The 20,062-nt window shown below is 32.6% G+C and overlaps 1 protein-coding gene across 3 annotated transcripts; it reads right to left on the bottom strand.

Moving 5' to 3' along the window:
* Positions 1 to 1,197: 1,197 nt before the first annotated feature.
* LOC148609263 (glucoside xylosyltransferase 1-like) lies at positions 1,198 to 18,568 on the bottom strand. 3 transcript variants are annotated; one of them, XM_088596328.1, is made up of 9 exons: positions 18,456 to 18,568; positions 14,139 to 14,334; positions 11,798 to 11,966; positions 11,323 to 11,454; positions 10,469 to 10,661; positions 7,909 to 8,058; positions 7,257 to 7,429; positions 6,415 to 6,554; positions 1,198 to 4,831 (listed from the first exon to the last, which is right to left on the bottom strand). In XM_088596328.1, the coding sequence occupies exons 2-9, from the start codon at positions 14,321 to 14,323 to the stop codon at positions 4,816 to 4,818; spliced, it is 1,158 nt and encodes a 385-aa protein (XP_088452454.1). In that variant the 5' UTR covers positions 14,324 to 14,334; positions 18,456 to 18,568; the 3' UTR covers positions 1,198 to 4,815. The 3 variants fall into 3 exon arrangements, with proteins under 3 accessions (XP_088452454.1, XP_088452455.1, XP_088452453.1); XM_088596329.1 differs by lacking the exon at positions 18,456 to 18,568 and adding an exon at positions 18,171 to 18,319; XM_088596327.1 differs by lacking the exon at positions 18,456 to 18,568 and adding an exon at positions 18,079 to 18,154.
* Positions 18,569 to 20,062: the final 1,494 nt, after the last annotated feature.

Raw genomic sequence — 20,062 nt, 5'->3', positions numbered from 1 at the left:
GTGTGATGAGTTCTTTCTATTAAGAAATTTTCGTTTTAATCTGCGAAGCCATGTTGGAAGTACTGCTTTTTTATGTTGCTTTTTTGTTGCTATTTTTAATGTTATTTCTTTCAAGAATCTTCTCCTCTGACACTACTTGACTAATTGGAACCAAACTTGGTATGAATGCTCCTTGGGGTGTCCTGCATAGAAATAGAACAAAGGAGTTAGTCAGAAGTTTTTCTCATGTATCTTCAAAACCATTAGGTTTAGCCAAATTCTTTCAATTGCTGAAATGATAGTTATCATAAGGACCACAAAAGTCTCCAAGGGATTGAAGATGTCTGAAGACGCCATTTAAAAGTTATTGCCTTTAAAGGTGAAAAAAAATGATTTTTTTACAATTTTCAGCCAATATCTTGAGAACTTTTATGATAGATAGAATGAAACTTTCAGTTGCTGAAATGATCCTGATGATAATTGCTACCAAAGACTTCTTAGAGTAAAAATTGTCGGACAACTCCTTGTTAGAGTTACTGCCTTTGAAAGGCAAAAATTTAGCAAGATGAGCGATTCAGGCTCTTATGAACCTTTTGTATGAATAAAATCCCATAACCAAAAAAAAGAAAAATCTGAATTGATAAAAATCGGAAGGACCTAACATCAATCAAAAGAAAAAAATCAAATATTTTCCAAGAAATTGATAACCAATAAATTGATGACTCAGAATGCACTTGTAGACCAGATTTTATTATAGTAACACTTAAGTCAATCTTTGACTGCCGTGAGTAAAGTTGAAAGGAGTTTTGACTGGGGTTTAGTCGTGCACTTGGCATACTGCGGTATACCTCTGTCAAGCTTCGGTATCCAATAAATAGTATAAATGAGAGAGCCACATTACCATCACCTATAGAAATACCAAAGGACGTTAGCACAGACATGTGAATCATTAAAAATAGAGTTTGTTTTTGAACTCATTGACGTTTTGAGGGGTTGAGTTCGAGTGAGTATCAAGATTTTATAGAAGTTAACCGACTAGAGTGTCTCGACATCTTCTTTTCCCTTTCTAGTCCATCTCCTGGCATATCGCTCAACTGCATTCATCAAAATTCTGATGTCATGTTTCCAGTTGATGTGCAGGAGAACCTTATAAAAACTTCCATAATTTTGTGTCTGTCTGTCTGCTTTAGGGATCTGGCAAGCAAGAAATACAGATAGTTCTAAAAATAAATATTTATTTAACTAGTATACAAATAGTACCACTATCAATAACAATGTAAAACAATAAAATATGAATCATTTGACTGATATACATTAGGACTTAATTTAAATATACAAATCACTTAATATTACTTCAATCACATTGAAATTTCATCAAACAAACAAAAAAAACCCCAGAAACAAGTGATTCATCAGCTTCACCATGACAATACAACACAAACCCACCCACTTTCACACCATCAATTCAAAAGCTATACCCAATCAATTATCTCACTCCCACATAAACTTGTAGACAGGGACATTTAATGTCTACTACATCATATGAAATGAGATCTGACAGCACACCCACTACTCAACAAGATATATCAAAGAGAGTCAACTTAATGAACTAATTATCAAGATGAATACTGTGAAAGTACTTTAATTTGTGGATACCAATTTCCATGGATTATGGAAGAAACACAGGTACACAGATTCTCAAATCTGTAGTTTTGTGGTTTTAAGTTTTTTGGGAAACACATCAATGGGAATCTCCTTTTCATTGGGAACCAAATTTTGAGTTCTGGTCTACCCGCAAAAACCTCTAAAACCACTAAAATTGGTACCCATATAGTACTTCCACAGTACAGTGAAGACCAAAATGTTGATAGAAACCACCCCTTACTTAAGGTAAGATATAAATGAAAGTTATAATTAGCTGTCTTTGTAAGAATCTTGCAAAATCTGAAAAATGTGCTACACCCAAAAAAAGGCTTCATATTTTTATCTTTGCAATTAAGTTGTTTTAAGAGTCTATATTATGAAATGTGTAATTATTCATTCCAATTTGTCTGCTCTTAGGGGATAATCAACATTGAAAATCCAATAGATTCTATTGTATTTAAGTGTCATTTACAAATTTATCTCCCTTAATTTTAAAATATACAGTGCATTCTATAATTTTTAACCCCTGAGAACACCGGTTATATGAAAAACCGAATGTTATTTTCTGTTTACTATGACAATTCAAACAAAATATTAAAAATAAAAATATGTAGGCTTTTCATCCATCAATCACATTTTGCATGATTCTTAGCTGTCAAGATGTCAAGACATTTTCTACTAGAAATAGAGTAGGCCAATCATCAGAAACAACTTACTCTATTCTGGATGTATAAAGAGCATACAATGGTTTGTTTGTTGGGGTTTAACGTCCGAGCAGCAATATTTCAGCTATATTGAGACGATGAACATGAAATTGATGATAAAATGAACATGAAACCATGATGAAATGAAAAAGGGATGGGACACAAGGACAATAGGGTCAACAAATTTTGATTGCCACTGGAAATGGGGAGAGGTGGGTAGGGTCGGGCAATTTAGCCTCCTGTGGCGGAGCCCTATGGTTCCTACTCCGGGAGAATACCACAGTAGGGTTCTTTAATGTGCGAGGAACGTGGCATTTTTCCCAACACGGTGCACCACTATGGTTGGCAGTCAGGTTTTCCGTATTATAGCCTGACAACCCCAGCATGTAACACGCCAGGGGTACCCCATTCCACCACCTGGGGCACACATCCCAGTTGCTCTGTGGGCAGAGCGCTCTAGCCCCTGGCTAGGGTTCTGGGCACTATTTAGTCGCCTTTTACAACAAGCTTAGCGCTGCTGCAGGCCTATTCTTTTAACACCCGGACCTGCACGGGGCAGCATACATTGGATTGTAGGCATTGCACTTTAAAAAAGAGAGGTAGGATATTTTTAGTAATGGAAGGATATATGACAATGAATGAACATATACAACATATATAGGTATATATATGTGGCAGGACAGCCTATCTGATTTATAGTAAGTTGTAGATTTAAATTGCAAATTAGTCGATTTGGTTGAGAATTATTTTTTAGCTGAATCCATCAATGACCTGTCACTGACGAGTCTAGGATATGATCCTCAGTGACTAATATATAAATTTTGTGAGGTAAATCATACTCTCCCATTAAATTCATTTAAATAGAAACATGCGTGTACAGTTTGTCAATCCAGTCTAATTAATAGTTACAACCTTACCTAGGGTATAGCGTACAATGTCAAAAAATAATCACCTGGCTTCATGCAAACAACTTGTGAACTTTTTAACCAATTCCAATGTCTTTTTAATGGAAATTGGAGGTATCTTGTTTCCAAGCCATATCGTAAGCAAAAAAAATATGTAAATAAAAAGCTCAAATTTGTTACAAATATGTGTATTAAAAATAACACATGAACCTAAAATACAACTATAAAAAATATTTACTGCATTAAAGAAAACAACATATATATGGCACACAAATTAAAGTAATTGTACACACATCATCCTCTTCACATTTTGTATTGATTTCTTTTATTTACAACAAATAACTATTAATTAAAGTGACATTTTTTTTATTATATCACAGTAAACCATAGATTTAATTTTGTCCCTACACCATTATAATCCTACTGAATTCATACACACAAAATCATGATTAGTAAGTTGTAAATCTCCTTGATAAAATAAAACCAAACAGTATCATACCTAATTTTGAGATCCACTCACTTCTGAAAAAGTTTTCCTTGTATTGATACAGTGATACAATTAGGTAAGTTTCATACATGTAAGTCTGATCACATGTTTACAATTTGGTAAGTTTCATACATGTAAGTCTGATCACATGTTACAATTAATTAAGTTTCATACATGTAAGTCTGATCACGTTTACAATTTGGTAAGTTTCATACATGCAAGTCTGATCACATGTTTACAATTAGGTAAGTTTCATACATGCAAGTCTGATCACATGTTTACAATTAGGTAAGTTTCATACATATAAGTCTGATCACATATTTACAGTTTGGTAAGTTTCAAACATATAAGTTTGATCACATGTTTACAATGACCTTTCAGCCAACAACAGTTTCCATATTAAACAGGCTCAGATCTTTCAGTTTTGATGGGGTTAAAGGGCAAAAAAATGGAATCAAAATCATTAACCTCAGTCTTCCAAGCTCACTAAAGCTTACTAGACTTTTCTGGATAAATGTATGTTAACTCAAAAAAGTTTGTCCATGATCAAAATATAAATATTTAAGATTAAAACATTGACTTGATTGTCATTGTGGGAGATGGGTTGTATATCACAATATTCTTTTAGATTACGGTTGTTGCATATAGGAGAAAAATGCATTTTTGCAATAAAAATAATAACATTTTCTCGATGGAAGTAATACCAAATATAGTAAAAAGAAGCATTTAAATTACAGTACAGTATTGGCAACATAAAGAAATTTCTTAGCCTCAGGATTTCACTCATATCTTCTGAGGATGTATATTGCAAATTTTGATATAAATAGAATAAAAAAAGCCTCCTCATAATGTTTTCAGGGCAGTAAAAAGATAAAAAGAAAGACCACCTCTTTGGTTTACTTAAAAATGGCCAAAGAACCTTGAACCTTGAATATCACAAATTTACACAGAACAGTAGAACCAGACACTTCCATTAGCCTTAAAATTGTTACCTTCATTGTCTTCTATAACTGCGTATTTAAAGCTACAGACCACTGATGTCACCTTCCATAGGCTCTGATGCTAAATTCACTGAGTTGAATTATTTTCAGAGCTTCTACCTCAAGTTTAACCTGAAGAAGACTACCACCTAAATACTGCATGTTTATACTAACAGTGCTGAAGACATAATAGGAGGTTGATTTACTACCTTGTATTGCTACACAGACTCCTACATATCAATGAGCTAAAAATAGAACAGGAGTTCTCCTACTTTTCACATAAAAGGGGTCATAACACAGAACTCACAAAAAATCAAATTCAGTAAGTTACTGTGACCTTTTTCCAATTTGATGTGTACTTTGTCCAGTGATACAGTGATATAACACATGTGCACTAAAATTTGTGTAGGATTAAAGTTGCATACATTCTAAAAGCTCATCGGTTGAACAAGAGGGATGTAACCTAAAAAAAACTGGTCCGACTGATATCTGAGGTGTTTCCAGGTCCCACTGTACAGTTATATATGAATTGATGTCTGAACAAATAAAAAAATATCTTATGAATTAATGCTAGTATATACACTAAACTTAAACACACTAGCAATAACATGGAAAATAAAGGCATCAATCTAATCAAATATCTTTAATCAATAATAAACTGGTAAGAGAATTCTGATTCTGCTGTGTGTCAAAATTTCCCAGGCTGTAAATTCTATGGTCCAGACACCTTGACATCTCAAACAAACTAAATGATATATATATACATGTATTTCTTGACCTGGAATGTTATCCCACATGAACATTTCCACATTATTCTATTTAAAACAAACCATAAATACAAAATAGTCCAAGTTTCTTGCCATGAAGAACACAAAAAAATCACATTCTAAAAACAAAGGCCTAAATGATTTCTAAATGAAAATATCAGGAAAAAGATCTCTTTTCTAAAAGTGAAAGCAATAAACACACAATAAGACCTATGACCCTATGGAAGACTGATACAAATTAATATTTAAGTTCTTCTCCGTATAAAAATCAGGCAAAATGTGTATAAGGTGTGGCACATAAAGGAAAAAAAAAACATGCAGAGATTTTATTGCATTAACCAAGTATTTGTACCTGATAACCTCCAGAAATAACAATCAAAGTGATTGTAAAATCTGCCTTTAAAATATTGATAGGTCAAATTTAGTTGAAATGTACCAAGAAAAAATTCCTGCACTTTTTCCTTATACAAGCAGTCAAAAAATATCTACATTACAGATGCTTCAGAATGCATTAAAATAGCTTTTCAGTTGTATTCTTAGATGTATTGAATATATTTGAGGCAATAAAGACCAAATTGAGAAATATGATATGTCATTCATTGCCTGATTCTTACACAGAATAGTACTTACATCATAGTTAAAATAAGTATTGTAAATACAGAAACAACTGCATGCTTTATTGCTTTCATCATAGCAACTTGTAGAATATGAGTTGAAGTTCTGCAATACTTAGAACTACCCCATGGCCAAAAACAAAATTATATTGCAACAAATTTTCTTTGCAACTATTAGAAAAAATGACAATCATTTCTGAATTTTTAATAAAACAACAATGACCACACTAACCAAGCAGTGACCAGTCTAACTCCAATAGTCAATAGAATTATTGATTATGGAATTTCTTCAGGTAAAGTTTAAGCAATATTTAACAGTGTTGAACTTAGTTACCTATGTTCTAATACAAATTCCTCTATATGTTTTGTATACACAATAGGTCCTATCTGGCCACAGGGTGTATTGTGTACTGCTGCTAAATGATGCTTTATATTTCTCAGTAACCCGTCTTTTATACTATTGGAAAACTGGTGCTAGAATGAATAAGAGATGTGATTATTAAGACCTGTGCAAAGTAATTCTCCGATTGAAAGATAAAAAAATGATATATTTACTAATATTAGATAAAACCTTAAAGGACATTTAATTCTACAAAAATAAATATGTCAACATTAAGTCTGAAGACATAAAGATATCACCTAAATTGTAAACAATGTCACTTCTGTCTGCTGCTATATATTTCTGTGATGATTGTGGCATTGTGATGGAATTATGTGACTATACAGAACTTCATCAATTTTCCACTTATTCATAGCCTTGTTTACCTTGAAGAAAGAAAATAAGAACCTACATACATTCCGTTCTTAAAAGCTGCAGTGTCAACTGCTTCAATACTAGTGATTTTAATTCAATAAATATTAATGTACTAGCAGAATAAATACCTGTAAATTTAAGGAGGGAAACCTTGGGTAAGGGAAATAACTCTTGAAATCAGTGAAATGTTTGTATCATATTCAATTTCATCAAAGCCTCTCAAGCTTTCATTTGAAACAGAATGAAATCAGTTCAAGTTACTTTGATGCTTAAATGAGATTGATGTAAAATGCTGAACACAAAACCTTCCAATAATTTGCAACAGTTGTGTCCCTTACCCTAGGTTTACCTCCTTAAGGTAACAAAAAAAATTCAGAAACTCAATTGCCTTTCCTTGATTTCTAACTTAAATTTACTCTTACCTCTTTAAATGCTTGATAAACAGCTTTAAATGCAGGTTGTTTATCATTATGCATCACTCTTCTACATCCATGTAACACAGATATACCATTGATGTCTATATCCTTACATACACTCATATACATACAATGATCGGGACGATAATTCCATTCACAGGGATATACATATAGTTGATCTATAAACATAGTCATGTACAGATCAGATTATATGAATTAATTAAAATGAACCAATTTTTATGAATATCTTGCAAATGTCTTACTTGTTGAACTTTTAAGAGAAACTAAAGGCTTGGGGTTTATATGAGCGAGTCCCGATGTGTTGAAGTTGAAACAGTGCCATCACATTCTATTTTGGTCAAAGTTTAACTGCTCAACTTGACAACTCAAGGGAATTTCCATCCCATATCTTTGCTGTATGATTTACATTATACAAAGTATGCATTGAACATAATGAATGTATATATATGGTGATTTTTTTACAATCGTTTTTTGGTACATTAAGGTATACAAAATTTTTTTTTTAATATGTAAATAATTGTTTTGTTCTTTGATTTTATACCATACACTTCTACTAAAGATAATTAAAAGCATTTTTTTAATACCTTATGTTAAATTGAACTAAATTTAAATTTTTAGAATTATTTTGAGTACTTACCTGGATGATAATGAAAGTAGATATTGATGAGATCCTGATCACCCCAAGTTATTTTTAGCTTATATTCTATATAGTAAGATTTCATAGATTCCAACCAAGTACTGTTTCTCAATCTTGTTAGGTTCATCAACATGACCCCAGAGTTCATACCTGTAAAGATACATTGTACATAGAAAATAAGAATAAATTACCTGTAAACAAGTCTTGTGCAATGGGTAGTTGAAAAATTGATGTTATTCTAAATTTCATTCAAACAAAATTTGCTGGTACAACTGTACTGCATGAGTATGGCAGAAATTGGTGAAAAGATCCACTCTGTGACTTAAGAAAACTATTAAGCGACGATATAAGAAGTTATGGTATTCTAAGAGGAGATAGGAGAAGTTATGGTATTCTGAGAGAAGATAGAAGTTATGGTATTCTAAGAGGAGATAGGAGAAGTATATGGCATTCTAAGTAAGAGAAGATAGAAGTTATGGTATTCTAAGAGGAGATAGGAGAAGTTATGGTATTCTGAGAGAAGATAGAAGTTATGGTATTCTAAGAGGAGATAGGAGAAGTATATGGCATTCTAAGTAAGAGAAGATAGAAGTTATGGCATTCTAAGAGGAGATAGGAAAAGTTATGGTATTCTAAGAGAAGATAGAAGTTATGGTATTCTAAGAGGAGATAGGAGAGGTATATGGCATTCTAAGTAAGAGAAGATGGAAGTTATGGTATTCTAAGAGGAGATAGGAAAGTTATGGTATTATAAGAGAAGATAGAAGTTATGGTATTCTAAGAGGAGAAAGGAGAGGTATATGGCATTCTAAGTAAGAGAAGATAGAAGTTATGATATTCTAAGAGAAGATAGAAGTTATGGTATTCTAAGAGGAGATAGGAGAGGTATATAGCATTCTAAGTAAGAGAAGATAGAAGTTATGGTATTCTAAGAGAAGATAGGAAAAGTTATGGTATTCTAAGAGAAGATAGAAGTTATGGTATTCTATAAGGAGATAAAGTTATGGTATTCTAAGATGAGATAGGAGAGGTATATGGTATTCTAAGAGGAGATAGAAGTTATGGTATTCTAAGAGGAGATAGGAGAGGTATACGGCATTCTAAGTAAGAGAAGATAGGAGTTATGTTATTCTAAGAGGAGATAGGAGAGGTATATGTTATTCTCTAGAAGATAGAAGTTATGGTATTCTAAGAGGAGATAGGAAAAGTAGATGGTATTCTAAGAGAAGATAGAAGTTATGGTATTCTAAGAGGAGATAGGAGAGGTATATGGTATTCTAAGAGAAGATAGAAGTTATGGTATTCTAAGAGGAGATAGGGGAGGTATATTGTATTCTAAGAGACGATATGAGAGGTATATGGTATTCTAAGAGAAGATAGAAGTTATGGTATTCTATGAGGAGATAGGAGAGGTATATGGTATTCTATGAGGAGATAGGAGAGGTATATGGTATTCTAAGAGGAGATAGGAAAAGTAGATGGTATTCTAAGAGAAGATAGAAGTTATGGTATTCTAAGAGGAGATAGGAGAGGTATATGGTATCCTAAGAGGAGATAGGAAAAGTAGATGGTATTCTAAGAGAAGATAGAAGTTATGGTATTCTAAGAGGAGATAGGAGAGGTATATGGTATTCTAAGAGGAGATAGAAGAGGTATATGGTATTTTAAGAGAAGATAGGAGTTATGGTATTCTAAGAGGAGATAGGGGAGGTATATTGTATTCTAAGAGAAGATATGAGAGGTATATGGTATTCTAAGAGAAGATAGAAGTTATGATATTCTATGAGGAGATAGGAGAGGTATATAGTATTCTAAGAGAAGATAGGTGTTATTGTATTCTAAGAGGAGATAGGAGAGGTATATGGTATTCTAAGAGGAGATAGGAGAGGTATATGGTATTCTAAGAGGAGATAGAAGTTATGGTATTCTGAGAGGAGACAGGAAAATTAGATGGTATTCTGATAATTGGTATTATCTGTCTAACCTCAGAATATAGTTAATTTCATCTCATAGCATTGATTCATTATGCATATGAATACTTACAAATATCAATTTCTACAAATCAACATTTTGTTTAATTCACAATGCATCTGATGATCAACAAACAGTGCAATAAACGAAAAACTCCACAGCATTCATCATCATTTTGTAATCAAAACCCAGTCTTTTGGTGGGTTGTTAATATTATCATCAGGGAACCAATAGTGGTAAAGATAAACACATTTACAGTGTGTTACTTTACATCCCAGACTTGACAAGCAGAAGTACATGACATTTCCATTTTAGAGTACTTCGTACATGTTTTGTTTAATAATGTGTGTGTGTGGTATTGTGGATCATTCACCCTGTCAATCTTATTAAAAAAAGACCTACTAATTGTTGCATTCAGTCAAAGTAGAACCTAACAACATTCATTTCTACTTTCTGTTCAGATGCCTTTTCTGATCAGCCAATCATATTTCACCTTGTTTGGTTCTGAAACAATTATTTTGAGGGAGAATTGGAAGATCAGTAACAGATAAGCCTGGTTCTCCTCAACTGGTTTCCATAATAAACATACCTAGAGTCCCATAATAGGGATGTCTGGCAAATCGATTATACCAGCCTATTGCTGGGTCTTCGTGTTCTGGGGCTAGAGCAGCCATCTGGGTACTGTTAAACTTGTCAAAGAAACTCCAAATGTATTCTAAAGACCTCAGGAACAAAATATCAGTATCTACATACAACAAGCTGTCCACATCTTTTAATAGGGACTGTAAATACATGAACATAATTGTTAATCTTGTTAAAGGGAGGTAATCTACAACATTTGTTATAAAGTTAAGTATTGAGGTTATTGTCTATATATTCTACTTTGATTATATCTTCAGACAAATAACTAAAAACAGGGCATTAATGGAATATTAAGTGATACCCTGCCATGTATTGGTGAAAAGTGGGGAATGGCAAAATGTTTGAAATGGCCTAACTTGAAAACTATATTTAGGATTTTGGCTGAAAATTATACTACATCTATATTTTTATGGTACTATGAAACAACTGTGCTATTTAAAAAAAAATCATATAACCATTCTCAAGATATCATCTTTAAACTGTTCAGAGGGAATTCGTACCTCACCACTGTTGGGGGACGGACTGACACACACCATTTCAGAGGGAATTCGTACCTCACCACTGTTGGGGGACAGACTGACAGACACCATTTCAGAGGGAATTCATACCCCACCACTGTTGGGGGCCGGACTGACAGACACCATTTCAGAGGGAATTAGTACCTTATCACTTTTTGTGCACTGTGTATAGAATTAGAAAAAGAATAAAATAATGGGATAATTTGAAACTAATTATAACTTGTGAAATGATATTCTAGAAAGTGACAGCTAATTAGCTAACCATTGCTCAACCAATACTTACAGGTATAAAAAGTCTTTGAGAGGCACAAGGTTTAAACAACTTCTTCCATGCATCGGCATCTTCAGCAGGATAAGATATATTGTACACAAAATACATCATATTCTTCTTGTAATCTAAAGGCCAATAGTCTAACTTTAAAATAAAATTTTGATCATGTGACTAAACTGTCAATAAAATATCAATCATGTGAATAAATGCAATAATCTTACTACAGCAAAGTTTATTTAACCCATAAACATCACATATTTGTAATAAAATAAATACCTGAAAAAAAAAAAAAAAACTATTGCAAAAAAATCTCTGACTCCTCTCCATGACAATTTTGTTTTGTGTTGAAAGGAAAAAATAAAAATGAAATTCTACTCAAGTATGCATAAATTATAAGATTTGAATCATTTTCTTTCTTGATATTAATCAAGTTAAAATTCTGAGACAACTATCAACTTAATGTTCCAACATTTCAGTTATACAATACCTGCTGCCTAAACAATGGTTGTAGCTCAAATTCAGAATATATATGAAAGACAAGTGGTTTCTGATTTGTAAATAAAATGGCAGATTTTAACAATATCACAGTCTCCTCAGCTCTGTCACCACAAGCCACAACAGATAAATGGATTCCATTTTTCCAGTGGTCAGAGTTTCTGAAATCATAGCACAGAGACAACTGATTTACATTATATTACAGACATGACATGATATGCAACCAACCCATTGTTTACCATTGGCTAAAACCAATTTTCATGGAAGTCTGTCAACATACCAGAGCATTGTCTTTTAATGGTCTAAATGACTTTAACTAGAGAACTGACTTAATAAAATACTAGAAATCAATAGAGTATTTAGACTTTACCTATGAGGGACTGAGCTATTTGTACCAAAACAGAAACATTTGACTTGGCTGATAATTCATTGCTATGTTGTTATATACCTGATGTATGAACATTGAAATATGCATGACTTCCAGTTCAAACCTTCACTACCTTACTTCCAAACTGATTGATTAATTGATAATTGGGGTTTAACTCCCGAGCTGCATATGTCATTTTCTTAATATGTTTACTTATATACCTGATGCTCCGCTCCTTCAATTTTTTCCCAGGATACAATAATGTAACGCAATTACTTATAAATAAACTGTTTTAGGTATTTTGAGGGTTAATTGTAAATCATGTAAAATGCTCTGAACAATTAAACAAGAGGGTCCCAGGAGCCTGAATCACTCACCTGGTTAAATTTTTGCTTTTCAATGGCAATAACTCTAACAAGAAATTGTCCGATAATTTTGACTCCATGAAGACTTTGGTAAGACTTATCATGAGGATCATTTCATGAATCGAAAGTTTCATTCTATCTATTATAATTTTCAAGATATTGACTGATAACTGCAAAAAATGTAATTTTTTGCCTTTCAAGGGCAATAACTCTCATATGGAGTCATCTGACAACTTTGATTCCTGGAGGCTTATGTAGGCCTTAAAATATGAATCATATCAGCAATTGAAAGTTACATTCTATCAATCAAAGTTTTATAGGCTGAAAACTAAAAAAAAAAAGGTATTTTTTCACCTCTCAAGGGCAATAACCCCTACATGGAGTGGGTTTGACAACTCTGAATGCTGGAGACTTTTGTAAGCCTTATAATAAGGATATTTCAGCAATTGAAAGATAATGACCAAACCTAACGGTTTTGGAGATATATGCAAAAAACTACTGTACAACCCCTATGTTCTATTTTTAGTAACGGCGGCCATGTTTTTGAACCAATCAAAAATACAAATGGTCATTTTATTAAGGATACCCTACAAAAAAAAAAACCAACTTTCATTGAATTCTGTATAGTAGTTTTTAAGAAGAAGGTTTTTTAAAGTAAAAACATCAAAAACAGCAAAAAAACGTCCAAAAAGGGCAATAACTCCAACATGGGTGAACAGACTTTCACCAAAATTTAACCACAGATAGATCTCATCATGCTGAATACTTTTATCTAGTCAGAATTCGGCTAAACATTACAGTTTAGGAGATATATACAAAAATATGCTGTCTGACCCCCAAGTTCTATTTTTAGTAACAGCGGCCATCTTTTTTAAGCAATCAAAAATCCAAACGATCATACCAACTTTCATTGAATTCTGTACATTAGTTTTTGAGAGGATATTTTTTAAAGTATTATCAGGTGAGCTACGGCCAGGTGAGCTAAAAATAGAAAACATGAATGGCTTTTAAATTCTTCACAAAAATTAATGAGGTATCCTTAGATATGTCTTCCATTCACAACCTCTTGAATTTACACAGGTCTTCCATTCACAACCTCTTCAACTTACATAGGTTTTCCATTCACAACTTCTTCAACTTACACAGGTCTTCCATTCACATCCTCTTCAACTTACATAGGTTTTCCATTCACAACCTCTTCAATTTACATAGGTTTTCCATTCACAACTTCTTCAACTTACACAGGTCTTCCATTCACAACCTCTTCAACTTACATAGGTTTTCCATTCACAGCCTCTTCAATTTACATAGGTTTTCAACTCACATGCTCTTCAAATTACATTGGTCTTCCATTCACAACTTCTTCAACTTATACAGGTCATCCATTCACACATAAGACTTATATTTACAACCTCTTCAACTTGCATAGGTCTACCATACACAACTTCAACGGGCCTTACATTCACAACCTCTTCAACTTACACAGGTCTTCCATTCACACATAAGTCTTATATTTACAACCTCTTCAACTTGCATAGGTCTTCCATTCAAAACTTCTTCAACTTACATAGGTCTCCCAATTCATAACCTCTTTAACTTACATAGGTCTTCCATTCACACTATTTTCAACTTTTTCTTCATCCCCACCAAAATCATCAAAGACTTCCTCATTTTGTACATCTCTAGCTTGTCGGCTTGTTTCATCTTGTTGTATGTGGTAGTACATAAAGACTGCTATAAAGATAATGACTGTGACTCCTAATTTAAAGATCATTCTTCTCCGCATCAGTGGACCAACTGCAGAAAAAAATTGGTGGAAATATAAGCATTAATCACATGATCAAGACAACTACATGTACATGTATATCCACTGCTAAAACATCCTTTAAAAAATTTTAAAGTTAAAAATTTGTATTGTACTAAAATTAAGACTTTTGAGGTACAAAACATGTAGCAGGTCAAAATTAAGATCTTTTTAAGGCTAGCTAGGACACTTGAAAGTGTTACAGAATCGATTCTATGGATTTTAAGCATTCATTGCCTGCATAAATAGTGTGTTGCCAAGATGACCAGGGTACATTTCATTCAGTATGTTTAACTTAATGAAACCAAAACACAAGTATGTATTGTCTGGTTAAGATTTCATGCATACAGTACCTGTAAACTTTAATAATTATATTATGGGGTTTTTATGTATGACTTTGTACTAAAAGACAATTATATAACATATTTTTCAGCATGCTCTGTTTCAATGCATTAAATTTCTGGCACATTTTTCTTTTTATTAACTAAAGTACATGGTCATGTATAATACATTTGTATGTGCACATATTTTATATCAGTTTGTAAGACATTTTGGTAATAACTTTCTCCCATCCTACATAAAACAGTTTAAATCTACAAATAATTTCAGAGCATATTAGTCCAGTCAAATTACATTAATTAGGATTATACATGTACATGTACCTCTACATACAATGTATTATGTCTATGTGTCTTTTTAAAATCCACCTCTTTTCAATTAATAAGTTGAAAGATGCTAAAATACCCAACATTAGGGCACTCTGAAATTCTGAAGAAAGACTCAAAGAGGCTCAGAGAAAGCTGGCAGGCACAGGTTTTTGAGGGTGGATGTGGCACTGATGTCTGGAATGTGAAAGGTTGTTGGATCAATCTAGTCATACCAAAAACTTTGAAACTGGTAGCTGCTTCTCTATAGTAAAATATGCATCACATAAATCTTCAAATCTGTTCTAATTTATGTCAAGAGTTGAAGACTCTTTAGTAATACATGTGTATAATTTGTAAAATTGTTTGTTATTTTATGCTAAATATATGATGTACAATATTACTATCAGAGTGTGTAAATGGTATACAACAGAGCATAACATGGTATGAAAGATATTTCCTTTGGACATTAAAACTCAAAATGAGTAAAACTGAAGTTGTAATGTAGATTTTAGTAAATGAAAAATCAAGATTGAATCACAAGTTCAAAAATTAATGGTGAAGATATTGTTGACACATATTCCTACTTAAGCATATTACTTAATAATCATGGAAATTTCCAAAGAGCAAAGGAAAGGTGATCAATGCCAAAAGGCCCTTTATCCTCTGTAAGCAAAAATTAACATAGTTATTAAGTGAGCTTTTCTTAAATGTATAGAAATTTGTCCATAAAAACTTTTCCTTTTAAATAAAATGATTTCATGACACTTACCATTTTTAACAAATTAGATTTAGGATAATTTCAGCTTTGGTATTTCAAATGTCTGTAATTTAATTGGTAAAACAGTTCCAGGGTCAGCTTGGAATGCCTTTTTTTACCACAATGGCAGGGTGATTGAACACAGAAAGATATAGACATTAAATATTAAATTCAACTCTCGAATGTTTTCAAAATGTACTTTTTACTGCCAAGTTAAGTTACTTAGGACATATACGCATTGACATACCTATATGCACAATAAAAACAATACAACCTAATTGTTTGAACGTATGATTTGTCAATTCGACCTATATGAATAGGTATGAAAATTTCTATATGAAAGTTAAGTCATTACTTCCATACATCCTAACTTATTGGACTATGCATGAAATGGCACCTTCTACATTTCAAAGCTCAAAAAAAGGAGTAGTTTCTTTTTCTTTCTTTCTTTCTGATGTAACTTGTTATTTTGAGTGAAATAGTTTGTTTCTGCTATAGTTGCTGGATCAAATCTAGTTTTGACAGATTACATGTATTGGTTTTGCATTTCATTTTCTGTTAGCTGGAGAGGAAAAATCTTGTTAGGTATAATTCTTTCCGAATATCGTTTTTAATCTTGAACTTTATGAATTAAGCTTATTTAGGAATCTTCGAAAATTTTGTAAGACCTTTACAAAACAATAAATTACATCCATGCCAATATTCTTTTGTTTTCCTGTTACATGTGACAAAATCAATTTTCAGTATCCTATTTACAGCTGACAAAATTTTCCGATAGATGTACACTTTAAATGATATCCTTATAAAATATCAGCAATTTTATCAAAATCATGTACTTGTACATAATGTACATGTATCGTAGAAATTGTATGTTTATATTGACTAAAATTAACTTTATTTTTTTTCTTTTTTGCTTAGTTATGTTATATTTTTACAAGTATCTCTGCTTTTCCCCAGCAGGAAATTCATGAAGAGTGGGTTGATTTTAGTAGATAAGTAAATGAAAAGTGAATATTTTATCAGTAGAAAATGACAAGTAGAAATATAAGAACAAAACTTGCAAGGAATTATTTTGGCATTCTGTTATATGTACCCAGTGAAGCAACCCACATATCACCACGTTCAGATTTATGACATCAAATGCCATTATTGAAGAACAATCAACTTGTTGAATGTGTAGACAACAGTTGTTAAGCCTATACACGTATATAGGCTCTTAGCAAAATACGAGAGTATGAAAAGCTTATATTTAGGCTCTGGCATAGTAAGGCTAATTATTACAGTCACGGCTGACACAAAGATGAAAGGTGTTTGAATTATGTTCCTTCGGAAGCGTTCAAGGTTTTACCTTCCTAATACGCTCCCGTTATTGGTTGTATTATCAACTGGGTTCTATATACTTATGGCCAGAAAAAGCATCAATATCTGGTTTGTACCTTCAGTTTCAGGAGATTAAAAATAGCATCATGGCAGCATCATTTGTGTATACTTTGTAAACGCGATTGAGAACCAAACCAATCTCCGAAATATTCGCTAGTTTTGATGATTTAATACAGATCGAATCATAGCTTTTCCAAGATAGGGTTGGCCATAACAGTCTGCAGTATGGCCCCAGATGTTTACGAAAATGATGTAATGAGTATTACCCATAATTCTTGAGTACTTAAAAAATGTGAAACAATAACGAAACAAAAACAAAACAAAAAGAATCAATAAAAGAGAATCTAAACGAAACAATTCAGAACTAAATGAATGAAAACAAAATAGAAACAAAATAAAATGATACAAATTGAAATAGTATGAAACGAGACTAAATGAAATAAAAGAAATCTGTAAAGACGTTTTGCAGTTTATAGGGACCACAATGTTTACCTATGCAGGACAACTTGACCCACAGACATTTCGGACCATGACAACCCATAATTCCTTATGAATGCCGGACATTGCTGCCAATAGATATTTCACCATGAAAATAGACCCTTTTGTGGCAAGTTAGTGAGCATGCTCAATATACATTTCCGCGAGGTAGAGCTTGGGTAGAACTAAAGAATTTTCCTTGCGGAAGTGTATATTGAGCATGCTCTACACATGCTCATCGACTACCCCAACGTTAGCACAAAAGAGTCCATTAGGATAATGCATAAGGACAATTAAAATCGTATATCATTACAAAATTTACCATATTGAAAGGTTATTAAAAATATATATTAAAGCTGACAAAAATTATCAAAGGTTTTTTTAACTAATGTTTCTTCAGAAGCGTAAAAAGGTTTCACCTTCTTCATATTATTAGTTAGTGGTCATAATTATCTATACAACCATAAGATCATTACCATAAATTTCAACATGCCAGGAAAAATAGAAAAATCACAACAAACGTTGACCGGAAGTTTATAAGAAATCATTGTATTAAAGACGGACAAACCTTGAAATTAATTCCGCCCTAAAATGTTTGTCCTGCAATATGCGAGGTGTTTTAATCATGTTTTATGATATGTTTAAGGAGACAGTCATCTTAATTAATAGCGAGCACCGCGAAGCGGTGTGACCTCTACGGTTATTACATGTACTTTCGAAATTTTCCTTAAGGTTCCCCAATATACTAACGAAAGTAAAGTCATGACTCATGTCCCGGTAGAAACCACTAATTCCACTTCCCATTTGCATTTATGTTAATTTCACTATATTCAATGGCTTCTCTGGACTTTACCTTAACTTTAACCTGCAGAGGACTATATATCAGCATGATTCTACACATGTCAGCTCACATTCTCAGAATGGCATGTGGGTTTAGCAGACTTGCAGTGCAGTACTGGTCACCGGAAGTGAGGGGTCTATAAATAGCATGGGAAATCCCAGTGTTTTCACACGCTAGGGGTATATTTTGAAGCTTTTTTGTCTCACAAAATTGAATTTTGTGTCACAGAATTGACTTTTGTGACACAAAATTAAAAATTTGTAGTATGTTATAAATTTTGTTAATCTGAACGCATTTTTGTTGAACAAAATTCACTTTTGTCTATACAAAATTGAATTTTGAGTATAAAACCACAAGAGTCCCATTCGACGCCCCGCAATATTAACATCGTTTGCATTAACGTCAATTAATGTTCCATTCGACACAAGGTCGTAAAGGTGTTCAGTGTCATCAGCAACTTCCACTTCTTCTGATTTCTGATCAGCAGTTTCTTTAGTCATTTTTAAAATAGAAAAGTAGTAAAATGCAATTGTCATAATCTGTATTTAAACATTTTTCACACGTATAGCAAGACAACTTTCTAATTTTTACTTCTTCTAATTCAGTAGAAAATACCTGGTGATTTTTTCTGTTCTTTTTTACGGGTTTGAAATATCGATTACGGTTTCTATTGATCGAATCAATAAAACGGAAAATCCTTCGTGCGCATTTTGAATCATCAGTAGTTTTACAAAGATGTTTTGTTGCAAAGTCGTACAAATCATGTACACTTTGAATCACATGCTGCCCACGAATAACCGACAAATCAGCTTGCTTTTTGATGAAATCAACGGTTGCATCTTGAGGGTCACGAGCATGCGAAGTCTCAAAAAGGTTTCTAAGAATTTTATCATATCCTATATCAGAACAAGCATAACTTGTATCTCTAATGCCGTGACGACTTTTGTATGTATGCATTGTTACTCTAAGAAAATCTTTACGGTTGGTAAAAAAACGATTCCAAATCACCATCTAAATTTACCGTATGATGCTGGAATGCTTATCTTATCCAGAGACTGAAAATCGGTTAGCCACATCTTTTGATTTTAGTTCCGCTATCTAGATGTCGTTTTGTCTTCAAATAGTCCAGGTTTCGAGGATTTATTCATCGCATCTACCCAAAACTATCTAAAAGAAAAAGTACGCCACTTACATTATGAAGTCGGTCATATATCTTCAAGTCAAGTCAAGTAAACTTTATTTAAAGTCGATATACAACTGTATATCAAACAATAAACATAAGCTGTGTAGAGCTTTTAAAATCGACATAAATAAAACACAAGACATACATATTAACTGAAATCAACATGACATACAAATTATAAATGACATGCAAGTAATAAAACACATAAAAAAGCACTGTAATAAGAGCAATGAAGACTAAAATTAAAAGCAGATTTTACTAGCAGCTAAAAGCATTAAAATTATCATGCCAGCAGGATTAAAATAATAAATTGAAAGATTTTAAGGAGATGATGTTGCATCTGTCAGTTGGGTAAGCCAAACTATTGGCAAAAGGAACAAGAACATCCCTTCCCCTCCCACTTATTTATCAAACTTTTAAATTGATCAAGGCCCGT

The sequence above is a fragment of the Perna viridis genome, chromosome 8 (assembly GCF_037379345.1).
Source record: "Perna viridis isolate PV_CMFRI_1.1 ecotype Kerala chromosome 8, ASM3737934v1, whole genome shotgun sequence".
Classification (NCBI taxonomy): domain Eukaryota; kingdom Metazoa; phylum Mollusca; class Bivalvia; order Mytilida; family Mytilidae; genus Perna; species Perna viridis.
Note: the sequence above shows the minus strand (reverse complement) of the source record. Positions and strands in the feature narration are given on the sequence as shown.

What these genes read in the sequence shown, in the direction of transcription:
- LOC148609263 (XM_088596328.1), bottom strand. Translation starts at nt 14,323, where the DNA reads ATGCGGAGAAGAATGATCTTTAAATTAGGAGTCACAGTCATTATCTTT. An exon ending in AGTGTGAATGGAAGACCTAT is followed by an intron (nt 11,967 to 14,138) that starts GTAAGTTAAAGA and finishes CTATGATTTCAG; the next exon opens with AAACTCTGACCACTGGAAAA. An exon ending in AACCATTGTTTAGGCAGCAG is followed by an intron (nt 11,455 to 11,797) that starts GTATTGTATAAC and finishes TTTATTTTAAAG; the next exon opens with TTAGACTATTGGCCTTTAGA.